The 24,343-nt window shown below is 37.8% G+C and overlaps 1 protein-coding gene across 3 annotated transcripts in view; it reads right to left on the bottom strand.

Moving 5' to 3' along the window:
• Nucleotides 1-14,694, bottom strand: part of LOC149837013 (glycoside hydrolase family 2 protein) — a 46,534-nt gene extending 31,840 nt beyond the window's left edge. For 2 of the 3 annotated variants that reach the window (XM_090005748.1, XM_090005749.1), the window contains exons 1-6: nt 12,745-14,694; nt 12,511-12,649; nt 11,208-11,435; nt 8,633-8,691; nt 5,748-5,796; nt 5,072-5,302 (exon numbers count right to left, since the gene is read on the bottom strand). In XM_090005748.1, coding sequence (XP_089861874.1) covers nt 5,072-5,302; nt 5,748-5,796; nt 8,633-8,691; nt 11,208-11,435; nt 12,511-12,649; nt 12,745-12,932 — 894 coding nt within the window. In that variant the 5' untranslated portion in view covers nt 12,933-14,694. Of the gene's footprint in view, nt 1-5,071; nt 5,303-5,747; nt 5,797-8,632; nt 8,692-9,349; nt 9,387-11,207; nt 11,436-12,510; nt 12,650-12,744 lie in introns of those variants that run through there. The other variant, XM_090005750.1, reaches the window with a different exon arrangement.
• Between the last annotated feature and the right edge of the window lie 9,649 nt (nt 14,695-24,343).

The following is a 24,343-nucleotide window of genomic DNA, read 5'->3' as shown; positions in this document are numbered from 1 at the left end:
TTATCTCAAGGGATATACCATCAACAGTAAAAACATTTGACCTGCTTGAGTTATGACATTCGGATAAGATATCATCATATGGTGTCATATTAAATGACGCACCTTAATTAAAAAGTCAAAGAGTCTTACCGGGGTTAGAGATGCCAACAAAAGAGACTGCGACTCCCGTTGATAAAGCTCATTTGAGTAGAGGTTGGAGAGCTTCTACAAGTTGAGTCAAAGACATGCTCCCAATGTTTGATTTTTGTGTAACTTTGAACTCACTTGACTCTTGTGCAACCGATGCTACCTTTTCTCATAGGGTCTCTTTATTAGGACAATATGTATTGACATGTCCTAGTTCACGACAATAATAGCAAATATTTTTTTCTTCTTAAACTTATTACCTTATTTTCCATAGTTATCATTGTTTCGTGTCACATAATGTGGTGGTTTGTAAGCATAGACATGGTTTCTCGGCCTAAACATGGCTAGCAGAGAATCATCTTCTTTATATTTCTTTTTTAGTCTATTTTCCACCATACTTAGCTCTTCAATAGTATATTCAATCAAAAAAACTTTTCCTCTACGAAGAATAGTCGATTTGGTAGACTCAAACTCCGATCTTGGACCATTGATGAATTGATAGAAATGCTCTGCATCAATTTGTCTTTGACAGAGTTCTGTCTTCGGGACAATTCCAGTGGCTCAAGAAGAGCCAACTCATTCCAAAGGTCTGACAACTCACTAAAGTATTCTCTAATACTTTTTCCTCGAGTCATGTTGTGTACTTTGTCTTATAAGTTGCAAATGTGGACAATATCTTCAAGAGCATACTTTATTTGCATGTTCAAACTTAGCTAGACTCGAGCACTTCTTGATATCAACACTATTAATGAGCCAAGACATAATCTTGGCATGCCCTATTCTCCATTCTTTCTATTTTTTCTCATACATGAACATAGTCATGGTCTTCTCTGCCTCCGTAAGAGTACCTCTTTTTCTCCTATTTTAATAAGAATTAGTTTTAGTTCTAAATCTGACCCATCCACTAATCCCCACGGCCCTTTCCCCCATATAAAGTGCTTCATGATTGAAGCTCATGTTACAAAGTTTGTATTATTGATTACCCCTGGTTATGGCGTCAGGAACGGTTGAACCTCGTACCGACAGGTGAGTCTCATTCTTCGAAATATATATATATCAATTTAATCAATAAAGCCAATCAATTGCAATGAATTTCTACATGTTGCATATGACAAATTAATCAATTGCATTCATGTATAACAGCAATATATATATAATATATATATATATATATATATATTTCAATTTAATCAACAAAATTAATCAATTGCAATGAATTTCTACATGTTGCACATATACATGACAAACTAATCAATTACATCCATGTAAAGTAGCAATATATCGATTTAATCAGGGTCTTTAACTATTGTTATTTCAAGAAATTTGGTGGTCCATTAGATATTTAGAATGCTTTTCTCCATGAAATTTTATCTGAGGATATATATGGATCAACCTCCAGGGTTCCAAGATCCTAAATTTTCAAATCAGTTTGCAAGTTAAAAAAGGTTTTGTATGGCCTTAGACAAACCCCAAGAGCATGCTATTCCAGATTAAGTATATTTTTGCAAAACATGGGATTTTTTTGTGCTAGAAGAGATCCTTCGTTATTCATTCTTAAAACCTATGTAACAGGGATTCGGCTAGCAGGGTGTCGCACCCGCGACTCGACGTTGGTGCCGGTGCGGGTGCGGCACCGGGTGAGGTCAACCCGACCCTGGGTGCGTTGACCGCTCTCAGGATCATTTCGGTCTATTTTTTGTTGGTTTTTAAAAAAAAAATTGCCCTATGAAATGGGCTGCGGAATTTAAAAAAAAAATTGCCCTATGAAATGGGTTCAGACAAAGAAAGCCCGTACTCGTTCAGTTTCTACTTCAAACGCTCCTCCGATCACCTAAAGAACCCTCTCTCTCTCTCTCTCTCTCTCTCTCTCTCTCTCTCTCTCTCTCTCTCTCTGCTTTTCCTTTTTCTTGTTTTTTTCCACAAATTTTCGTGTCAACGATTGATGCACAGAGAAGAAGAGACTTTGATGCCCTTGCGACGCCCCACGCGTCAGCTTTGCAACGATTATTTGCATTTCCAAAAATTGTTAAATGCCCCATTCTATCTCTTAATTACGCTAGTGCCATATTTATGACTATCACTAACCACAAACTTTAAAAACGGGGGTTAAATTTACAAAAATTGTTAAAACCCGCGCCGGCGGAACCCCCGGACCCCCCTTTATATATATATATATATATATATATATATATATATATATATATATATATATATATATATATATATATATATATATATATATTTGGACATTTTTGTCCCTGCCGCACCCCCACAACCGGGTTTTTTGGAAGTGCCGAATCCCCGCACCCGCACCCATGTGACATAGTTTAAAAACAAGGAGCATGTTATGTATGTCTTGGTATATGTAGACGTAATTCTCACAGGAATTAAGAAAGTCAAATACGGGATCTTATTGCCAAAATGGGGGCCAAGTTTGTTGTGAAGGACTTAGGTCCTCTTCACTACTTTCTTGGAATAGAAGCCACTTTTTCTAAAGAAGGGGTTTTTTTGTCCCAACAAAAATATATTGTGGATCTCATCTTGCGTGGGTCTATGGAAGGACCAAGACCCATATCCACGCCTATGGCCATGTCACCAGCCTTAAATACTACTTCTGGATCTCCATTCAAAGATCACACTTTATATTGGAGTGTTGTAGTACTCCAGTATGCTACTATGACCAGACCCGACAACTCATTTGTTGTCAATCGGGTCTATCAGTATATGCATGCTCCCACATATTTGTATTGGACTACCGTGAGATATTTGAATAATACTCTCAAATCTCAAGTACGGTCTTCAAGTAAAGAAAAATGTCCTCACCTGTTTTATCCGTCCACTGGAGGATATACAGTGTTCCTTGAACCAAATCTTGCATCTTGGAGCTCTTAGAAACAGTCGACAGTATCCAGGTCCAGTACAAAAGACTAATTCATCGCCTTAGCTAACTCTGCAGCTGAAGTTACCTGGATCAAGTTCTTCATGAATTGGGTGTTCAGTTATCCGACCCACCAACCTTATGGTGTTGACAATGTAGGAGCTTCTTACCTTGTTGCTCACCCCCATGTATCACAACCGAAGCAATCACAGAGAAATCAACCTTCACTTTGTCAGAGATAAGATTGTAAAGAATGAGTTAAAGGTTCGATGTGTTTCATCTAAGGACCAACTAGCAGATACTCTCACCAAGCCTTTGTCAAGTCAGAGATTTAATATGTTATGCAGCAAGCTCAATGTTGTTGCAAGGCCTTGAGCTTGAGGGGGGCTGTTAGAGGATTGCATATCAATAATCAAGGCAAGTTTCCGAAGATAGCAGAAGAGTTACCATCAAATGATAAGGTAACAACTGTGAAGACTGCTAGAGAGGAGTTATATGTTCAAGATCAAGAAGGAAAGCCTAGAAGAAGAGATAAGACTCCTAACAAAGATAAAGAAGCCAGGTCAGCTAATGAAGATAAGAAATCTACAGAAGATGGAAAGGCCAACCTAGGCATTACAAACGTTTGTCTTGAAGGACCTAGGCATTACAAACGTTTGTCTTGAAGGAACCAAGGTGTAAATGTAACTTGTAAAATCAGTAGCTACCATGAAGGTAAAGATCCCATGTATAAGAGGATGGCTTCAATGAATAAAACGTGAGAGAGAGGTGTTATGTGGATGTAGGTTCACATTGAACCGAACCACATTAAACTCTGTTCATCGTGTGGTTTTATGTGCATGCTCTGGCTCTTTTAGAAGCATCTGAGACACTCAACACCAACCCCCAGAACTACTGACATTAACAGATATGCTGAACATTTTGATGCAACTTTGTTGCATAGCCCCCACCTTACATTGTGAGTCTACAACTAGGAAGAGCCAATCCATGCTCTTTCCTTGTGGAATATGATCATTCAGAATGTGTGCTGCCCATCCACTCAACATCTTTCCTTTCCAATAAATAGGAGCAAAAATGCCATACCTAGTAGGACTTTAGTTAGCTTCCATTCTTTTCATCTTGACATAAAAAATAGCCAAACATATGTAACAAATTTTCTCCTCAGACAGAATGTCAAAGAAACCTCTGAAAAGCCTACCGTCTTTCACCTGCTATTCCATTTGGTTCTCTTGCTCTTCATATGCAGTGGCATGCAGCACCTTTATCTAGCAAATCAACTATTCCCTAGCTTTTTTGGCTTTTTTCCAGTGTCTAACTTGCAGGCACAAAATGCACTTCCACCAGTCTGTAACAATAGATTAAGAATCTCACATCCAATTTATGTCATATTTCTTTAACTGCCATCCAGGAGCGAGACAATTTTCACAGTTTCAAGTTGCAGACTGTAGACTTATCAAGAATGCAATTGATAGTACATACAACACTCATGGATAGCGCTCCATCCTCATCTCTTTGCCAATCATGTTGTAGACTGCAGACTTATCAAGAATACACTTGATGGCACATACACTCATGGATAGCGCTCCATCCTCAACCCTTTGCCAATTTCAATAATATACCTATCTTAAATTGTGCATTAGCAATACATGTCTACATTTATCTTCTTGTAGAAGATCAAAATGCAGCCCAAAATTTTTGAAGGACTAGTTACTGATTTTCAAGGAACTGTGTGTGGACTAATAAGAACTTACAAATTCATACGATACTAATATATTTTCTATGATAAGCCTTGGGAATATCTACCTACCTACCTCCCTCTGTCTTCATCAAGGGTTCAAACAACAGGTGGAGTACAGGTCTATCATGCACGCACATTTCCATTTTCATGGATATGGAGTTTTATCCAAAAATCATGTAATCATTGGTCATATAGAGAGGTGCCATGTAGTACCCAAATGGATATGAATGGTGATATGGATATGTGACATGACCCAGACAAACTTGGATAAATTCTATTTAAAAAGAAAATCTCAATATAGTGAACACTAAATCCAAAGCATGGCTTACCGGAGGAAACGTGTACTGAACTTGTTTAGCAGCAGGAATTGTCAAAACCTGTGTCTGAAGATGCTCCACCAAGCAAATACCTTCTTCCAGTTCAGTGGTTACCTGAATGTTTAAAGAGCACTCTGCAGGCCAAGAACTTCTGTTCTCCAGGTCAACAGTTGCATGCAAATATATTCTCTTATAGTTATCAAAAAATGTTGAAACCAAGTGAGGATCGTGTATCTTAACGGGCTGCATAAGCAATAAAAAAGGATTAGAAAATCCATGTTATGAACTTTCAAAAATATGGATTTACTGCTCAGAATGGCAAAAATGCATAGATAGCTAGCTACAAAGAGTGGAGTCAAATATCAACAACAGTATACATGGAATAACATCAACTACTTCAGCAATTTATGTACAGAACATTTTATTGTTTCTCTTGTCAAAAGTGCTGCTGAGGGATCATACAAACTAATATTATTCTCTGAAAGTAGCTTGGTAAAGAATGTGTTTGACGGTGCCTCTCTCGTCATCATAATGCCCTCAATGATGGGTTTTGAAAAAGACTTTTCATGTCATTCCCATTTAGGTAGCCAAACAATTCACAGCATATGATGCATCACAAACATCTAGGGACAGTATTATCCGTTACTCAAAATGGAAAAGGAAACCAGACAATATAATTACAGCTTACCCCTGTGACAGAAATAGATACTTCATCCCAGATGCCAGTATTTCGATCCCTGAAATGGAACAAATACTTCAGTTTTGGACCTCCTTTTTATCTAGCTGAAAGGTGAAAATACTTTTTAAATGGTTGTAAGTTGGTTTAGAACAAAAAAGTTAATGCAATAGATATTGCATGACCTGATGAAATAGATGGCACAAGAACTTCGTACACATACAAAAATAAATCACTAACATTCTTTGCACACTGAAGAGTAGAAGTTTAACCTTGAACATTGTTCTGCATGACAAGGGTTCAACAGTCAACTTTGAATTTATGTGTGAACTTAGCATTACAAGGTAAATGATATCTAGGGATAAGGATCAGGTCAGGCTGCCCTTAGGCTGTAGGTATTGTAGAACCAACATGCTAGGCCTGAGTTTGGATTTGATACCTACACCCAAATGGAACTAGGCATAGGCCTAACCTGGTAAACCGAGCACCTTCTGGCTGGAAAACTAACAACCAGATAAATAAGCTATAAACAGGTTTCATTCCGATCCTGCTAGAGTCAGGTACCTCCATAGAAGCTTCCTGTATGTGCATGTTATTTTCTCTCCATACAAGTTCCTATATATGCGTGTAAATATGCAGCAAAAATCTGATTCTATCAACTTAGGACCTATGTCACAGGGATTCAGCTAGCAGGGTGCCGCACCCGCGTCGACGTGATGCGAGTGCGGGTGCAGCACCGGGTGCGGGTGCGGCACCGGGTGCGGTCAACCTGATCCTAGGTGCGGTCAACGCACCCAGGGTCATTTTGGTCCAATTTTTCGCACTTAAAAAAAATTGCCAAGATGACGCATCCCCGCACCCATGTGACATAGCTTAGGACTTGATTTCTATAGGAAATAGTTGGTGATATGATATGAATTCACAAATTTATATGGATTTTAAGCCATCCCTTTGTATCTGTGTGAGAGATTTAATCAAGCTAGGACTTTTTTTTTCTGTCTGTATCATATTTCATACTATTATCACTTGTGAATCAGTGTTATTAAAAATGCGCCTCAAGGCGCAAAAAGCGCACCTCGCCTCAAGGCGAGGGCCTTTGTGCCTTGAGGTGCAGCATAAAAGTGCAAATGCCCTGAGGCGTACGCCTCATACGCTTTGAGGCGTACACGCCTCAAATTTTTAGTCAAACGGGGGTCAAAGCCCCCATTTGACCAAAAATTAAGGCTAAATATTAGGGCCCCGACCCTAATTAGGGTCAGGGGGCCTCATTCTGTCAGCCTCGTCTCTTACTCACTCTCTCCGACCTCTCACTCGTCTTGGTCTCTCACTCACTCTCTCCAACTTCTCGCTCGTCTCCCACAACTCTACTTATCTCTCTCTCACTCACTCGCTCGTCTCTCACTCACTCGCTCGTCTCTCACGCACTTGCTCGTCTAGGTCTCTCCCACCTTCTCCTCTGTCAGCCTAAAAAGAAGAAGAAGAAAGGTAATTTTTTTACTCGGCTTGGTTTGGCTTGTCATGAGCTATGTAATATGGCTACTTCATGAAAATACCGACCTTTGTCAACACAGATATACCTGATACTGGTACTTTAATGGGCATGGGTCAGACCAGTTTTGGATTTAACCAATCAAACCCAATCCATTACCTATTTCTATCCATTTTAAGGTGCATAAACGGTTGTTTTTATTCATTATTGTATGGTGCTTGATACACACAAACACACATGCATATATACCTATTTTTTCTCAAACAAAAAAAATACACACATGCGCACATACACACATAGTTGTGTTGTACCCCTATACCCCATACTTTTGTAAATTCTGATGTTGTAACCTATGTGCCCACACTTGCATCCATACCCATAGTTGTACCTATGTGACAGTTTATAGATTCAACGAGATTTCATTAGAAAAAAGTGAACAAGAAGCTCTTTGCAGCTTGAATCAACCTTTATCTATTATTTCATATTGATAGATGAATTCTGACCCTTATGTTGACAAGCTACTTTTAGTGAATGCTAGCGGCAAAAAGTTAACACACTACATTTGAATAATAAAGTTACCCAATTTTTTAATTGTTTGATATTAAGTTTTTTTATTGAATATTCTTATATGTTAGCGTATATTTGTTCTTTACTCTCATTTTGAAGAGTTTTGGACAAATATATTAACGTTTTGTTGTTAATGCTAACATGCATTTTCTAATTATGACATGATGTTGTTAATGCTAATATGCATTTCGTTGTTAATTTTTTATTGAATGAATGCTCATATTTTATTTCTTAGATACTTATGTAGATCAACTTGTTGCATTAATGTTACTTTTACATGTTAATCTCATATTTTGTCAATATTTATTTGAGATTTTTTATTTCTTGTTGGTTGTTGCTTCATCAATAAAGCATTATTTATTTATTAATAATTTTAGATATTTTTTATAGTTTTTTTAAGTTTTCAAAAAAAAATGAGGCTTACGCTTTACGCCTCACCTCGGTTTTTGGTGGAGCGCCTCGCTACGCCTCAACGCTTTTCACAACACTGCTTGTGATGTATTTATCATGAGGATTCCCCTTTGTATGCAAGTAATTCACAATCTACGCTGCCTTTTGCTTCCATCAGAAGATAAAAACTATTTCACAATTTTTAAATAATATGTAGATGCCTATTTATATGAGTACTTTTGAATTTTTTTTTATTTGGCGAAATCATTAGCATGGAAGAAAGTAACTCAAATGAAGAGAAGGAAGAAGTCGTGGTTTTTTTAAGGTGTGGTTGAAAGCAAAAGCAAAGTAATTATCATACTAAGAATCATGCATTTAAAAAGTCATAGGAGAAAATGTTCTCTTAAGAATGTCTTAGAGCAAAAGACAGAAAACACTTTCAAAATTTTACCTTATTGGAACCATCCAATCCCATCCTTCAACATATTGAGCAGCCACATCTTTGCCTATCTGAGAGACAGAATCTCACACCATTTCAGTAGGAGGTGCACAAGCACATGCATATAAATTATGTACTTGGTAACAGAAAGAAATATGCTTTTGTTTGCCCATTTATTCCTTCAAATACAAACATAAACCAAAAATCCAACCAACATTGTCCATTTGAAAGGACAAGAAGAGCGAAAAAATGTTAAAAAGAGAACCCATTATCCATGAACAATCTCCAACAAAAAATAGGCATCACAAGGACACACCAGACACTCAGCGTGTCCCATAAGATACAAGCAACACCAAATACAAGTCAGAGTATGATCAGATACAGCTAAAACACAGTTTTGACCACATCCGAGACAGTCAACCCAAGTTGACCATTTTAGACACAGTCAAACCCATGCCCAGGCGTAGTAATGTGAGATTTTAAATTTTATATTTTGAATACTATGAACGCTGCACAGCATGCATAGTTGTATTTCTACAATGAAAACTGGGCCTATCCTCCCCCATAAATAGCAGAGAATGGAAGAGGGTCCTCCAACTCTGTTTGTTGTAGGACTAATCCCCATTGAATGCATTGAACAAAAAATAAATTCATTTTTGTCATATAAGCTACAATGATTTGCTATTATACACTAGTATGTAGACACTATAATGTTAGCCAATAACGCACATGTTTGGTCCATATCAGGATTTCTAGAAGCGCCATAGGACATGAGAAAGCGTGGTTTCCCGAAGCGTGTTTCGGAAGCGCGAAACGTGGCGCTTCCGAAACGTGCTGAGAAGCGCCAAAAAATTTAAGAAGCGTGCTTCCCATTTAGGGGAAGCTCACTGCCCCTTTTTTTATTTTTATTTTTTGTGTTTTCATTTTTATTTTTCTTTCTTTTTTTTCCTTTTCGCTTCTTAAGTCGCTTCTGATTCGCTTCCGAAACGATTATTGGTTCGCTTCTAAGTCGTCCCACGCTTCCCGCTTGTCGAATCGCTTCCAACTCCCGCTTCCCCGACTAGCAACTCTGGTCCATATAGAGTACAGTTTTAGTTGACTTTTGTGAATTAGGTTCTGTTGGATTTTCAGCTGCATGCATGTGAACAATTAAATTAGAGTGGATCTTAATCTAAATTTAAATTCAAGTGGGTAAGGAAATACATTTGACTTCAGGTTGGTTTCATGCTATACCTGGTCCAAACCAACAAGCACTAGGAAATCCATTTAATCAGCTGGGAATGGGCCAAGCATACAACCAAAACCATGGGCAGCCCTTCCTGTCTGTTGGCTCATACTAATTTGAGTCATATCATGGTGAGCTTGTTTAAGCAACAAACCAAGCCCTTACTGTTTGAGCTATACTTCATTTTCTAAATATGGTCAGAAAATCGGCAAGAGTCTCTCTCTCTCTCTCTCTCTCTCTCTCTCTCTCTCTCTCTCTATATATATATATATATATATATATATATATATATATATATATGGGTGTACCATCATAGTGTTAAATTGTACATATATAAGTGTATAATATGGTTGCATATGCATATATAATACTCATTAGGGGTATTGTTGTCATTTCACTTTGTGAAATAGGTTGTGCCCATTAGAAGCACTTTAGTATTTTTACTTTTTACTTTGTTCCTTTTATTTTTCAGTTTTTGTCTTTTTATTTTTAGCTAAGGGAATAATGGTCCTTAAACAGCTATATTTATAGTTGTTGGGGTGGTTCCCAAGGGTTTTATATGGACTCTCTTCTCTATATAAAAGGGAGTAATCCCCTTCTTGTGGTACGCTTGTTTCAAGCTCTCTTTAGAATACAAATACATATTTTTAATGCTCTTGTGTTGCCCATTAGTGGCATTGTGCTTGTGTTTGTATCTTGACCCATAAGTGGTCCTCGGTGGTGCTCCTACTTGTGTATTTTGCAAGCACCTAAGAGCCATTTCTTTGTATTTCATTACATGGTATCAAAACCTTGGTGCTCTCTTGTTTTTTGAGTTTGAAGATTGTTTGGTAGACCATGAAGATTGGAGGAGCACCGGCTCGTTGCTTCGGGAAGTGTGCAATCTATCTTCTTCAACCTTCTTTCTTCTTTTTTCTTCCTCTCTCTCTTTACATCTTTCTCTTTAGCTTTCTCTTTACCTCCATGGTCGACAAGGGAGTTGTTACCGTTGTTCCCATCAAGTTTGATGGGACCAATTACTTGTTCCCATCAAATCTATGCATCAAAAAAGTTTGCAGTAAGAGTCAATTTTTTGGGTTTTTTTTATCATGAAGATCACATTTGTGTGGTTGGATTTGCCAAAAATGCTTTTAAATATGATTTTTAAAAGTGATTTAGATGGTTTGTACCTTCATTTGGTATATATATATATATATATATATATATATATATATATATAGAGAGAGAGAGAGAGAGAGAAAGCAAACTTGATTATATCTGGTTAAGTTCTGAACGAAACCAAAAGCCAAGAAATATAACTACAAATATAATAGGAGTGCTCATTCAAGATGATGTGACCGGTGAAAGTAGATGTCTAGTTACCTCATGATCACCACCTTGGCCCCCTTCTGGAGGGATCTTTCCAGGATTGTCAGGAGGATGAACAAGAACAGCAAGCATATTTTTCCCATTCATATTTAGGATGTCAGTAACATCTAGAGAGTGCCGGCAAAACATGCCCTTTGGTAAGACCTTCTTATGCCCATTCAAGTACACCTCAGCAGAGTAATTCACTCCCCGGAAGTTCAAATCAACATGCTGATTTCCAGTCTGAGGGAAAAAAATTATAAGACAAAATATAAACGAATGACATAATGAGCAACTAAAAGCCACATGCCTCCGAACTGTAAAATATATTGCATAATCAAATTCTGTGTGTACATTTCCATCAATGGCTTACAAGAAAAGTAGTCAACATGAATGGAAAAAGTAATGCACCATTTAAGGATGATCAACTGTAAACGAATATGTCCCCTTCACGAAGACAACTCAGCTAAGAGAATTGTAATGTACATGGCTATGTTAAACTTGGTTCAATATGCTAACCTAGTGCATTGCATGGTGACTGAATTTTGGGGGGCAGCAACAGCAAGAAAAAAGAGATACTCTATTAGCAGATTCCTACGTCCTTTTACACACTTACAACGTAGGTGATGTATTACCATAACTCAAAAATTCTTTCATGGAAAGGGGAAGCATCAAGAGAGAAGCAATGCATCTTCCATAAATGTTTAGTTCATTAAAGCAATTTATCAGCTGATATGTGCAATCTAGCTACCAAATCAGTAGATGCGCTTTTGTAGTAATCAATATACGTAATTCTAGAACAAATTACCAAACGAGAATACTAAATACCCCGATAAGCCTAAGCAACGCAGAAGATGCATTGCATTTTCTGTAAATATTTTACTACAAAAATTTTACTGAGTTGGTTACATTCTATTGAACCATTGTTTCCTCATGTCAAATGTATATGAACATAAGCACATGTTACCATGCTGCTCCACAAGTAATATAAAACCTTTTAGAGATAAAGTGCCAAGAACTTCTCCTTCCATGTGGTCACAAAAATGACATAGCTCATCCATCTCTAACTTAAAAAATGGCTTGAGTCTTCTTATCATCTGTAACAAGTGGGCTCATTGGATTCCTGGGTATGGGTTCCATTGTCTAATACGATCCCGTCGCTTTCAGTTTTGCATAGGAAAACAACAATCACCAATTATTTAACTTAATCCAAAGTTAAGCAAAGACAACTTTAATACTAATTAACGGTGAGAATAACATTAACTTTGGCAGATTAATTAACAATGTAAATGATGGTTCAGGGGGAATAGCTGCATACCAATGAGCAATCAAATGACGTGAAGAACCAGAAGGTGTAGTGCTCCCTCCCCGAATCTGAAATATCTATGATTGCCTCATTCTCCAATCCGTAGAAAGGATCAGGCACCAGCTTGTTCTTCAGTAGGGTCCCTAAAACACTAAATCCCCACCCAATGAAGTAAGGATGCAATCTACTGCAGAACTGTCTTTTTTTTTTTTTGTGTGTGTGTGTGTGGTGGGAAGAAAATCTTACGTGCCGGGAACGAGGGCGTCCATCCAGAGGGGTTCGTCGCCGGATGGGGGGCTGGTGGTGGTGAGCTGCACCCCCGAGCGGCCCACCTCCGTCGACCTCGCTGCCACCCACCCCGAGTCCAGCACCGTCTTCCCCACCACCTCGATTACCCGCCCTCCGCCGGAAACCGACGCCCCGCCCCTCGCCATCTCGCCGGAATCCGGTCCGGGATTCCCCCCTCTCAGAGCGTCGGCGTGACAGCTGTCAGCAACATCATTTCCCCCAACGCTCGCGAGTCGGTGGCTTTTTGTTTTGGCAACCAGCGGAAATCGCTCCTGGTTTTATCTTAGCTTTTACGAAACAGGGAGGTGATCACTGTGGGCCCCGTCGAGAATGATCTGACCCGTCCGTCGGGGAATCGACGGTGAGGACGCTGTCTTGCACGGCAGTGGCGCTATCTGGGGCACGCTGCTTATGTGGGAGATGTCGGTGACGTGACAAATGCCACGGAAACGCATCCCGTGGAATTTTTTTAAAGGCGGGGCATGTCACATGGGCATGTTTGTTTTGGTTACAGGTGAGAAAGTAGTAACTTGAGAAATAAGAACGCCTAATGATGCTTCAGTTAGGAGGATGGAGAAATGGAAAAATATATTAGTTAAAAGAGGTTAGGGTAGGCTTAGGAAGACATGGAAGGAGGTGATAGGAAAAGATATGAATGCTTTGAACCTCACCCAGGACATGGCAGTGGATAGAAATGATTGGAGAAGGATTCATGTGGAAGAACCAGAATGATTTTCTTTTTTGGTTCATATCGTCGACCCCAATTGTTTTCGGATGGAGGCGTTGTTGTTGTTTTTTGTTGTTGACAATTAGAAACACAACTTTTTCATTTGTTACTAATCTTGAGAAAGTAATATGATTGTGATTGCAAACATGCCTTAAATACTCTGGCCTGATCATGCACCCAATAAAATATGTTTTTAACTGAATCTGATGAGCTTTTGCAAAAAACTTGGTTTCAAAGCTTAAGGGCTTGTTCGGTTGCATCTTTAGAATCACTCTAAGGGTCCAGATACTGATTCTAAAAGAAGCTTGAAATCTTATGTTCAATCCAACGTGAGATTTCAGGCAGCTGTGGTTTTCAAATCATTCTGATTTGCGGCTAGGGGATAGTAGTGGACCCAAGGAAAATGGGGCCCCTATCAAAGAACATAAAATGGGGATGGAGGTGAGGATGGAAGTTAAAATCAAAACCCATGTGGGGATGGAGGTGAGGATAGACTTGCGCTTTCTCCCATATCATTCCATTCCTGTCTCGATCCCCGCCTTGCCCCACCCCGCCCGGTTTGAATCGGGGATGAAAGACGTGAAACCGAAATAGAGGTGGGATGGAGGTTAAAATCAAAACCCATGTGAAGATGAAGGCAAGGATGGAGGGCAAGATTTTGAGATAGGGCGGAGGTGAAGACCTTTTTTCGCAACCCCGATCCACGGGTTGCCATGGAAAATTACTCTGATTCCTAATCAGAGTGAGAGTTGAGGCACTGATGCATTGCCCAAATCAATATCTAGTTCTAGAGCCCTTGAGACGTTGATGCTTTGCCCCATATCAATGCATAAACTGCCCCTCAACAGTCTCCCATGCTAGCCCAGTATTAAGGTCCTTGGACTGGTCCCACAGCAGCTTATCAAAACCTTCACCACATTCCGTCAACATGATTCATAAATGCAATTCGAGACCTGTGAGATGGATTTGAGAGATATTGCATCAGATTTCTATGTTTTAATAGAATCTCCCTCATTGTTGGATGTCTCGTGACAGCCCATGGATCGAACCAAAATTCTCCATTGGCCGTCAACAGGCTGGGTCCAGGTTGACCAGGACCTGCCCATATAACTAATAACTGGGTTCGGGTTTTGTCTGATCATGGAAATAAAATCTCAAACTCGAACCCACATATATATATATATATATATATATATATATATATATATATATATATATATATATATATATATATATATATATATATATATATATATATATATATATATATATATATATATATATATATATTACTCGGGTCGGGTTGGATACTGGGCAAAAATAATGATCCAAACCCTGCCTGAATATTACTCCGGTCAGGTTCGAGTTGCCGCAAATATTATATTCAGGTCGGTACTTTCCATGCTCAAACCTGGAAATTGGAGGTTGGCTGTCCGATAAAAACCAGACCCATTGACAGCTCTAATGAGTCCTATTTCCTAGATTCTGTTAAGCTCTCGTTGCCACAGTTTTGGCTACTGCTCTAGCCGCCTTCCAGCCCCAAAAGCCTATTGAATATTTCCATAAGGAATTAACATTGAAGGTATTTCATACTGAGTAAATTTAATCAAGGATTGGATATTTTAACTGCTATCAACCAGCAAATCTTGGCTAATAATGTTACATTGAACTCCTCTAATTTTTGCATCCTGAGTCCTTCCTCTTGTTTAGGAAGGCAAACAACATCCCAATGCCAAAGATGATTTTTTTTTTTTGCTACCAAACCTAGTCCAAAGAAAATATTCACATAATAAATTCCAATTGAAAGACCACTGTTGAAAATCTTGAAACACATCCAAAATGTGGAAAAAGAGACCAACACTCATTTAAGCAGCACCAATCATCCTTCTCTATACATAACAAAATGGAACACTCCAAGACTCCACCTAACTTTGGAACTTATAGATAAATGGTTGACAATAAATTTTGCTCAACTTTTCTACAAATATAGGGAGGCCAAGGTATTTAATGGGGAGTTCATCTTGTTTCCATTGACAACTCTGTAGAGCCCAACTAATTCTCGCCAGATGCACATGAAATGAGATCGCAACCAACTTCTCTTTTTATTTCAAGTTTGTTGACCATTGACCATGCCTTGAACTTTGGACAATTTTTTAACCTTAATACGACCTTTTTAGACTGGTTGGCCATTCATTTTGCCCCTAGGTCAAGCATGGTCTCTCTTAGCTGTTTGGCTAGATGTTTTGGCCACCTAGAAGCATTGATTTCTGGTTGTTGGACTATTTTTAAAAGTAGTGTATTTATTCACTCGAGGTCATTAATGTTTTGCCTTTGAGATATTGTTTGTGGATGCTATCTTAGATTTGGATTCATTTTTAAAATGAGTTTTTAGATCCTTTTGAGATTATAATTTATTTAGCATTTATTTGTAGTTAAGCATATAAAAGATGCATTGTATCAGTTTGTGAGTTTCACCATATCTTGAATTTGGTTTATTTCGCTATTAACTTGCTTTTTATATTTTTTGGATCTGGACTCATGACTATTGGGTTTTGCCTTTTAGATCCAATTTAACTTGTGATTCTATCGTGAGCATGTTTATGTATAGTATACTTGTTTAAATGTGGATTGAAACCAATCATTGCCCATTACTGTTGTTTTAGGATCTATTTCATCTGTGTTTTTTTGACTTAGATATTATGTATTATTTTTAATCTAAACTAATGTTTTGGATTGGATATGCTTATTTTATGGTTGTATGTAATTTAACTTGGTCTAATGTGTTAATTGCTTATTTTATATGACAAACAAACAATTTATATTTGGATTAAAGCAACAGTAAATTATTCTTTAAGATCTATATCAAATTCAAGAAATCGTTACTTGGTATATCTGGATACATATCCAAGATCATGCTCACATCTTTTGGGAATGTGAGTTATTTGTTTTGATTGTTTTTTATAAATAGTTATTTGAAAATAAAAAATTAAAATTAAAAAATAAAAAATAAAAAAAATAAATTTAAATGAATTGTCTCTTTTGTTGCATTTTTTTTTGTCATTTGAATGGATTTTGCCCAAAAGTCATTGCATTTATGAGAAGTCCACATGCACTTCATCTCACTTCTTGTATTATTAACAATTGTCAGTTTCTTTTTTATTATTGTGACGAGAAAACTTGAAGGTAAAGCCCTTTATGAGACGGCAACATAATACTACAAGAAAAACGTTAATTAGCAACAGAAATTTATGACAAAAATAATTCATCATAAATTTGTGATGGATTTGTTTGAGAAAACTAGTCATCCCTAAAATTAGAATTAGTTGCGGAATTAACGACAGAAAAATTTTGTCTCAAAATTTATTGCTAATTCGCGATGGATTAGCGACGAAAACATTTCGTCTAAAACTCAATCACAACTTCACGATGGATGAGCGACAAAACTTTTCTGTCGCTAATTAGCGATGAATTTTGAGACAGAATTATTTTGTCGCTACTTTTTTGATGTAAAATAGCTCATCTGAGGCATGAAATTCTCTCCTCCCCCTACTCTCTTTCTCTCTCCCATCTTTTGTTAATCCACCTCCCTTTCTCTTCCCGCGCTCGTTCTCCCTCTGTTGCCTCCCATCCTTCAAGAAAATGCCGGCGACCGAAGCCGCCGACCACCCCTCTGAACACCACCATCGCCTCCTTCTTTTCAGCTGCCATCGATGACCACCGACCGTCGACCACCCCCTCTTGGATCGGACCCCCGAACCCTCTCCCTCGCTCGACTCTCATAGGTGAATCCTTACTCACCTCGCCTATCGCCTGCACGTCACGTCGGTGCTCTCCCTCTCACCGACCCCTTTTTAGGTAACCTCTCACCCCCTCTCTCTTTTTTCTGTGTCTTCCTCTTCTTCTTCTTCTTCTTCTTCTCTTTATTTTCTATCGACCGGCAGGGTCCTGTCGTTCTTCTTTTTTAGCAAACCATGGTCGGTCGACTGGGGCTAAAGCCCCTGCCAGTTTTTTCGACAGGTCGGCATGGGAGACACCCCCAGTCGCATGTGACAAAGTTTTCAACAGGGGCTTTGGGCCCCTGCCTCATTCCTTCCGGACGGCAGGGGCTTTGCCCGTACTGCCTTGGTGTTTCTTTTTCTTGGGTTTTGAGGGAGGGGCTCAACCCCCTCCCGTTTCTGCTTCTTCGTAAGGGAGGGGCCAAGACCCCCTCCTTGTTGCTTGGGTTACGAGGGAGGGGTTCGGCCCCGCCCCCGTTCATTCTTTATTTTCATTCGGTCGGTAGGGGGCGGAGCCCCCTGTCCTTGGTTCTTTCAGTCGGCAGGGGGTGGAGCCTCTCCGCCCCCTGTCCACTTTGTTTCTCTGACCGACAGGGGCTCTACCTCCCTGATGTTATCTTTTCTCGTCGAGCAGGGAGGGAAAAGCTCCTACCTGAGTGGTTCTTCTACCAATAGGGAGAGGGGGCTCTACCCCCTGTCGTGTTTCCCTTTCGTCAGACAGGGCAGGGCGAAGCCTCCTGCCTGTGTCTTTGTCTTTGGTCGACAGCCTGTTTTCTTTTGTTTCTTCTTGTGTCTTTGTCTTTGGCCGACAAGAGTAATGGGCATTGCAGGTACGTAGTAGAGCAAAATGTAGGATGCTTAATGTTAAGTATCACATGAGATTTAAAATGCCATGCGAAAAGAAACAAGAAAATGCAAATGCAAATGCATGCAAATCGGGTAAATACTCGTGGTGAGTAAGTGATGCACGCACATCACATGTTATTCACTTTCTTGGATGCAACACTTTCCTACTCACACACTCACTTAGTTGTAGATATCTAGGACTGCTTTGCTGGAGTTTTGAGATCATGTTGAGCATGATTTGAATGCATGGGAATAGAAGTGCTTTTATTTTTGTAATTCAGAGACCATGCTAATCATGGTTATAGTTAGCGGGGTATTGGAGTATGTTTGTTGCAGGTAAATGTTTGACATTGTTGTGATATGAATGATTGAATGTATTGCAATATTTTACATGACTATTCATGCTTGCATGAAGTTATTTTTTATTTGATTATGCATTCCATATGCAATTATATCATGAAAATATGCTTAAAATGAATATATCATGTGATATATATATATATATATATATATATATATATATATATATATATCATCATTATATCTACCATCAATGCATGATAAATTAGATACCTTCTTCATCATAGCATTATTATGATTCTCTTTTAACTAGTTAAGATAATATCTGTAACATTATAGGATAAAATGGCTATAAACCGTCAATGAATGTACCGTAGGATAGTTGATAATGAGGTGTCACTTGAATATATGGATGGTGTTGACAGTTTTATTGAATTTGTAAAGGCAAATGTCAGTATAGTGGATCCCATCGGTCGGATCAGGTGCCCCTGCATGATGTGTAAGAACAATCAATTTGTAGAACCTCTTGACGTTAGACATCACATATACAGTAAGGGTTTTGTCTGTTGTTATCAGAATTGGACGTTTCATGGTGAATAATTTTGGAACAATTTTGATGCACAGGTAGATGTGGTGCACGATAATCCATATATAGATTTAATATTTGATGCCGCAGGACTAGAATTGGGTTCTTCTATGGGTCCTAGTGATATACCAACTAGGGCAAAGGAGGAAGCAACAAACAATGCAGCTAGTAGATTTTATGACTTAGAGATGCTGATGAGCTACTGTGGAATGGTTGCGAGAGTCACACTATCATATATGTAATTCTTCAATTACTGAATTTGAAGTCAGAGTATAATTTGAGTCAATTATGTTTTGGTCGTTTGTGCTCTATTATGAAGAGTATATTGCCCAAAAATAAGAAATTACCACAATTTCTATTGTACAAAGGTTATGGTCAACGCTCTAGGTATGGGGTATCAAAAGATAAATGCCTGTCAAAATCACTGTATTTTTTATTTCAAAGATCAAGAAAATAATATATCATGTCCGTCATGTGGGCATCCTCGATTCAAGCCAAAGACAAAGGGCAATGCTAGCACGAGGTCAAAAGAAGTGTTATACAAGTCACTCCGCTACTTCCCTCTTACCCCTAGATTGCAATGACTGTATATGTCTTCGAGGACAGCTAAACGCATGAGATGACATGCAAATAAAGTTTGACATAATGAAGACAAGATCACGCATCCTGTTGACGTGGAAGCTTGGAAGCACTTTAATCATACTCATCAGACCTTCATAATGGAAGTGATAAATGTTAGACTCAGTTTATGTACAGATGGATTTAATCCAGTTGGGAGTAGATCAACCTCATACTCGTGTTGGTTGGTATTTGTCACCCCATACAACCTTCCTTCAAGCTTGTTTATGAAGCATCAAAATCTTTTTTTTGTCTCTATTGATCCCTGGTCCGACGTCTTCGGGCCAAAATCTTGATGTATATTTAAAGTCATTGATTGATGAACTGAAAATACTGTAGAATGATGGCGTTCTCACATACGATGCCCACAAAAAACAAAACTTTAATATGAAGGTTGTTGTTCTATGGACAATTAGGGACTTCCTTGCATATGATATGTTATCTGGTTGGAGCACACATAGGAGGTTGGCATGTTCATACTGCATGAAGGATATAAAATCTTTTAGATTGACGCATGGAAAGAAGTTGTGTTGGTTTGATTGTCATCATCGATTTTTACCCAGTGACCATTTGTTCCGACGATAAAGGAATGCATTCCGAGCAGGCACAACTAAAATAGAAGGTCTACCTACACGGTTGTCTGGCATTGAGATTTTAAGCTGATTGCGATACTTTCCTTATGGAGTGACAGATGCTCGTAGTGTGACACCCTTCTTTGGATTTGGGAAGGTTCATAATTGGACAAAGAAATCTATATTTTGGGTTTGAGAACTATCGTAGTGTGACATTTTGGTTGATCTTTGTATACGTGGGCCTTAGCAAGTCACATATGTTGTATTGGGATGCATAAATTTAAGGTTTATAAAGTTCTTAATTTTTCTCGTAATATGGACCTTGAGAAATGATTTTCTCAAGTGAGAGCCTCTTGTAGGATGCAGTAAGATTTTTGGCCCATGGGTTCAATGAAGTGATTGCATTAGTTCGAAAAAGATATATCTCCTAAGTTGAAAATTTTCAATGTAATTTGTTGGGCAAGGCCCAATGTACCTAGAAAGTATATAATAAGCCAAGTTAAAAATGAACTTTAATAAATTATAAAACAAGTTACATAAAAATGTTTGATCGCGCTCTGAAAGATGGGGTAACCTGTCACCTTGAGTGACTTTGTGTTTGCCTTATGAGCGAGTTTGCACCAACCTCTTGGGATTTTGTTGAGTTGACAACATACTCCTTCTGAGCTAGCAGTAGCGTGTTGTTATTGCGGGCCCCATCTTAGTCACTAGAGTGCACCAGTCCCCAACCATGGTGGCTTAAGAGACACAGACTCCTTTATATTGGAGATCCAACTACATACGTTAACGATAGTGCACTACCACTTGTCCAGAAAAAGAAACGCCTTGGCGAACGGTTCTGAACCCTGATGCTGGTATAATCGAGTTCTCATGTAGTTAATAATAAAATATATAAAATACCCATGATTGAAAATATGCCCCCATGTAAACCGGTGAGCCTATAGCGGCCCAAGATAGTGGTGTCCTCATAAAAACAATAATTCTATCAAAAATAAATTAAGTATGTGTGCACATTGTAGAAAGCAAAAGAATAACCTAAATGAAGAAAAAATAAAATATATGCATGCATCTAGGTTGTGCATGGTTTGTGAAGTTACCTCTTGAATTAGAGGTATCGAGTAAAATCCCATAGAGAGTCGAGAGTTGGACTCGTGTTGAGTCATGGACTTGGTTGGAGTCTAATTTGGCTCATCGACCTATCTATGTTCGTTATCGTGAGGTGGGTGGTCGAGTTACCTGCTGAGAGTTATTTGTCTCACCCTTTCTTTCTCGTTTCCAGGCACCCATAGGTAGGCAAGCTTTGACAACAATGGATACAATGGACTCAAGTATTCTTAGAGTTGAATTATGGATCCTTCCATTCCTTGGGGTTCTGTGTATTTTGGGACTATTATTGAGATTATTTAAAATTATAAATTTTGTAAAGGATTAACTCAAGTTTACCCATTGAAAATTGAACATGTGAATCAATAGAAATATTGATTTTGAAATGCTAGGTTCAATATTGTGCTTGTGATTAAAATTTCTTAAGTATGACTTTCATAAAACAAAATTGAAAATGATTTACTTCCACTATGTGCTCTATTTAAAAAAAGAAATAGCTCAATTTTTTAAGGTGTTGCATTACATTTTCTTAATATTCTTCTATGTTGATATTAAATAGTACCTGTCCTATTTGGTAATTTCTCTCTTTTATGTTCAATTACCAAAAAATCCTCTCTATTAAGTTTGAATACAAAATTTGCCCCTATCCTTTTTTGGTAATTTTTCTTTGTTGAGCAAGATCCCAAAATTGTCCCTATATATTCTGTTAATTATGCTTGTGCTCTTTTGTTTTTCAAAATATGGGCTCTAGTTTCTTGAAATTTCATAAAATGGTTTATTCTCTAGTAAATAATTGGTGTGAGTTTTATGAAAACCCTTTTTAAAACAATATTTTTTTAATGAAAATCCAGTGAAAGCCAGACACCAAAAATATAAAAACCGGCTCGCACAAGTGGTGGAGTCTGGGTCGATCTCAGGGAACGGGAAATACTTGTATTCAAACACACAAGCTAAACTACTCTTTATTGCCAAAAGTAAAAGAATAAATTAAATAATTAAATAACTAAGGGAGTATGGCCCTACGTAGAGGGCTTAAACAAAATAAATGGTTTTATTACAGACCCAATTAAATGAATAAATATCATAAATAGAACCCTAATCTAAAAAGAAAAGAGAAGGCTTCAGTGCTTCGAGTCCTTTTGTCCCTTCTTGAGGTAATGTATGTTTTCTTGAACTTTTGCTTTTCTGAGGGCACTTTTGAGAGCTTAAGGGGACCTCAGAGGGTACCTTGAGGGCACAGAAAGGGGCTCACCGTACGTTCCAACGCTTCCCTGCAAAACACAACAACACAAAACAAGCAGTACACAGACAACTAACACAAATTTATAAACTAATGATAAAAAGAATTCAGCAAAAACAAGATTTGAATTGACTAAACTAAACTATGGACTAACTAATAATAAACTACACTAAAAGACAAAATCGCAAAACTACCTAACTAACAAGAATTCAAGAACTAATTACTTAACAAGCTATGATTAACTAATTCAAGGAATCTAGAGATTAACTAAACTAAAAGCTCACAAATACAATCAGCTGGAGTTAATGTGAAATACTTACTAAGTCTAATATAACTAGTCTAATATAACTAACAAGCAATCAACGTAAACTAATTCAATACATGAACTACTTACATAAAATATACTACTTAAGACTATAACGTAAATTAGTCAACAATCAAATCCACTATAATATAATGACTAATGTAAACAACTATCACCGTATGGAATAAATAATAAAAAAAAACTAATGAGATCAATAACTAACGAGTGAATACTAATTAAATAATATAACCTAATGTATGCTAAAACGTGAGGTCTGATCTAACCTTAAAACCACGGATGCAGCACTATTAAACTAATTGGTGATTGTGTAAAACATAAGTCAACTTAAAACTTAAAAAAAATACCTAACTAGCAAATGCAATAGATGTCACCAAGGTGCAAGCTTGGGAACGATCAATGAAGATATGCATGCTTGACAAATCTGGTAAACTACCAGTTCAACATTGCGCTTCATGTACAGACAGGATGTGCAGATCAAAGACTTTTTTTGTGTAATCACTATGAACGAATCTTAATCTTATCACCCACGCTCGATTGGGTTACGGCGTGTTATGCTTAACCGATTTTTCAAGAAGCAAATCGGGTGGTTCTTGAGCCGGATAAAAAAAATTACCAAGTGCATGATCCCAGCACTCACAATACCCCAGATTGCTGAGATCAATGTGACTGGATCAGACATTTGATCTGCTCCCAAGAATATAGTTTATGTTGCATTTTTTTCTTTTTCTTTTTTTTACTTTTTTTTTTGTTTTCAGGTAATAGAATGATATGCTATGCTATGCAGATCTAAATGCGCGATGCAACGACATAAAACAATACAATAAAATATGATGTGATGCAATGGAATGTATTACGTGAAGAAGAGAAAATGAAAAGAAAAGGAAGAGGCAAACCGTGATTTGCTTTCGATGGAGGGATAGGGAAGAAGAGAGTGGTGATTCCAGCTGCGTGCACACTATCCCAATGAAGAAGAAGAGGTTGCCGATGAAGAAGGGGTTCAAGGCTTGATGAAACAGAGGGGGAAAAAGAGAAAGGGGAGAAGAAGAGAGGAGGAGAAATCAACAATAGAGGGAGAGAGAGCAAGAGAGAGGCAAGATGGAGGAGGTGTGAGGGCTGCTGGAAAAACAGCCTTCATGGCTGAAAAAGATGAGTTTATAATGATCTAATTAGGTTTAAACAGTTTTTTCAAAAAGAGACCGAAAATTTTTGCTAATTTCCAAAACAAGGTCTCTTATGAAAAAACATGTCTTTCTAAAAATAAAAACTTACTAAACTAATTAAAATTTAGCTAATACAAGCCTAAACTAATTGAACTACAATTAAAAAAATCTAAATCTAGTAAAAACACTAAAACTGCAAGGAAAGCTTTGAAAAAACTGATTTTCTGATAAAATTTAATTCAATGCGGTTTCTCAAAATTAACGATAAAAATTGGGTTTTTTTAGTAATTTTAACATGGATCA

This window comes from Nuphar pumila, chromosome 5 (genome assembly GCF_984573655.1).
Source record: "Nuphar pumila chromosome 5, dmNupPumi1.hap1.1, whole genome shotgun sequence".
NCBI lineage: Eukaryota > Viridiplantae > Streptophyta > Magnoliopsida > Nymphaeales > Nymphaeaceae > Nuphar > Nuphar pumila.
The sequence above is the reverse complement of the archived record's forward strand: the minus strand, read 5'-3'. Positions and strand labels throughout refer to the sequence as shown.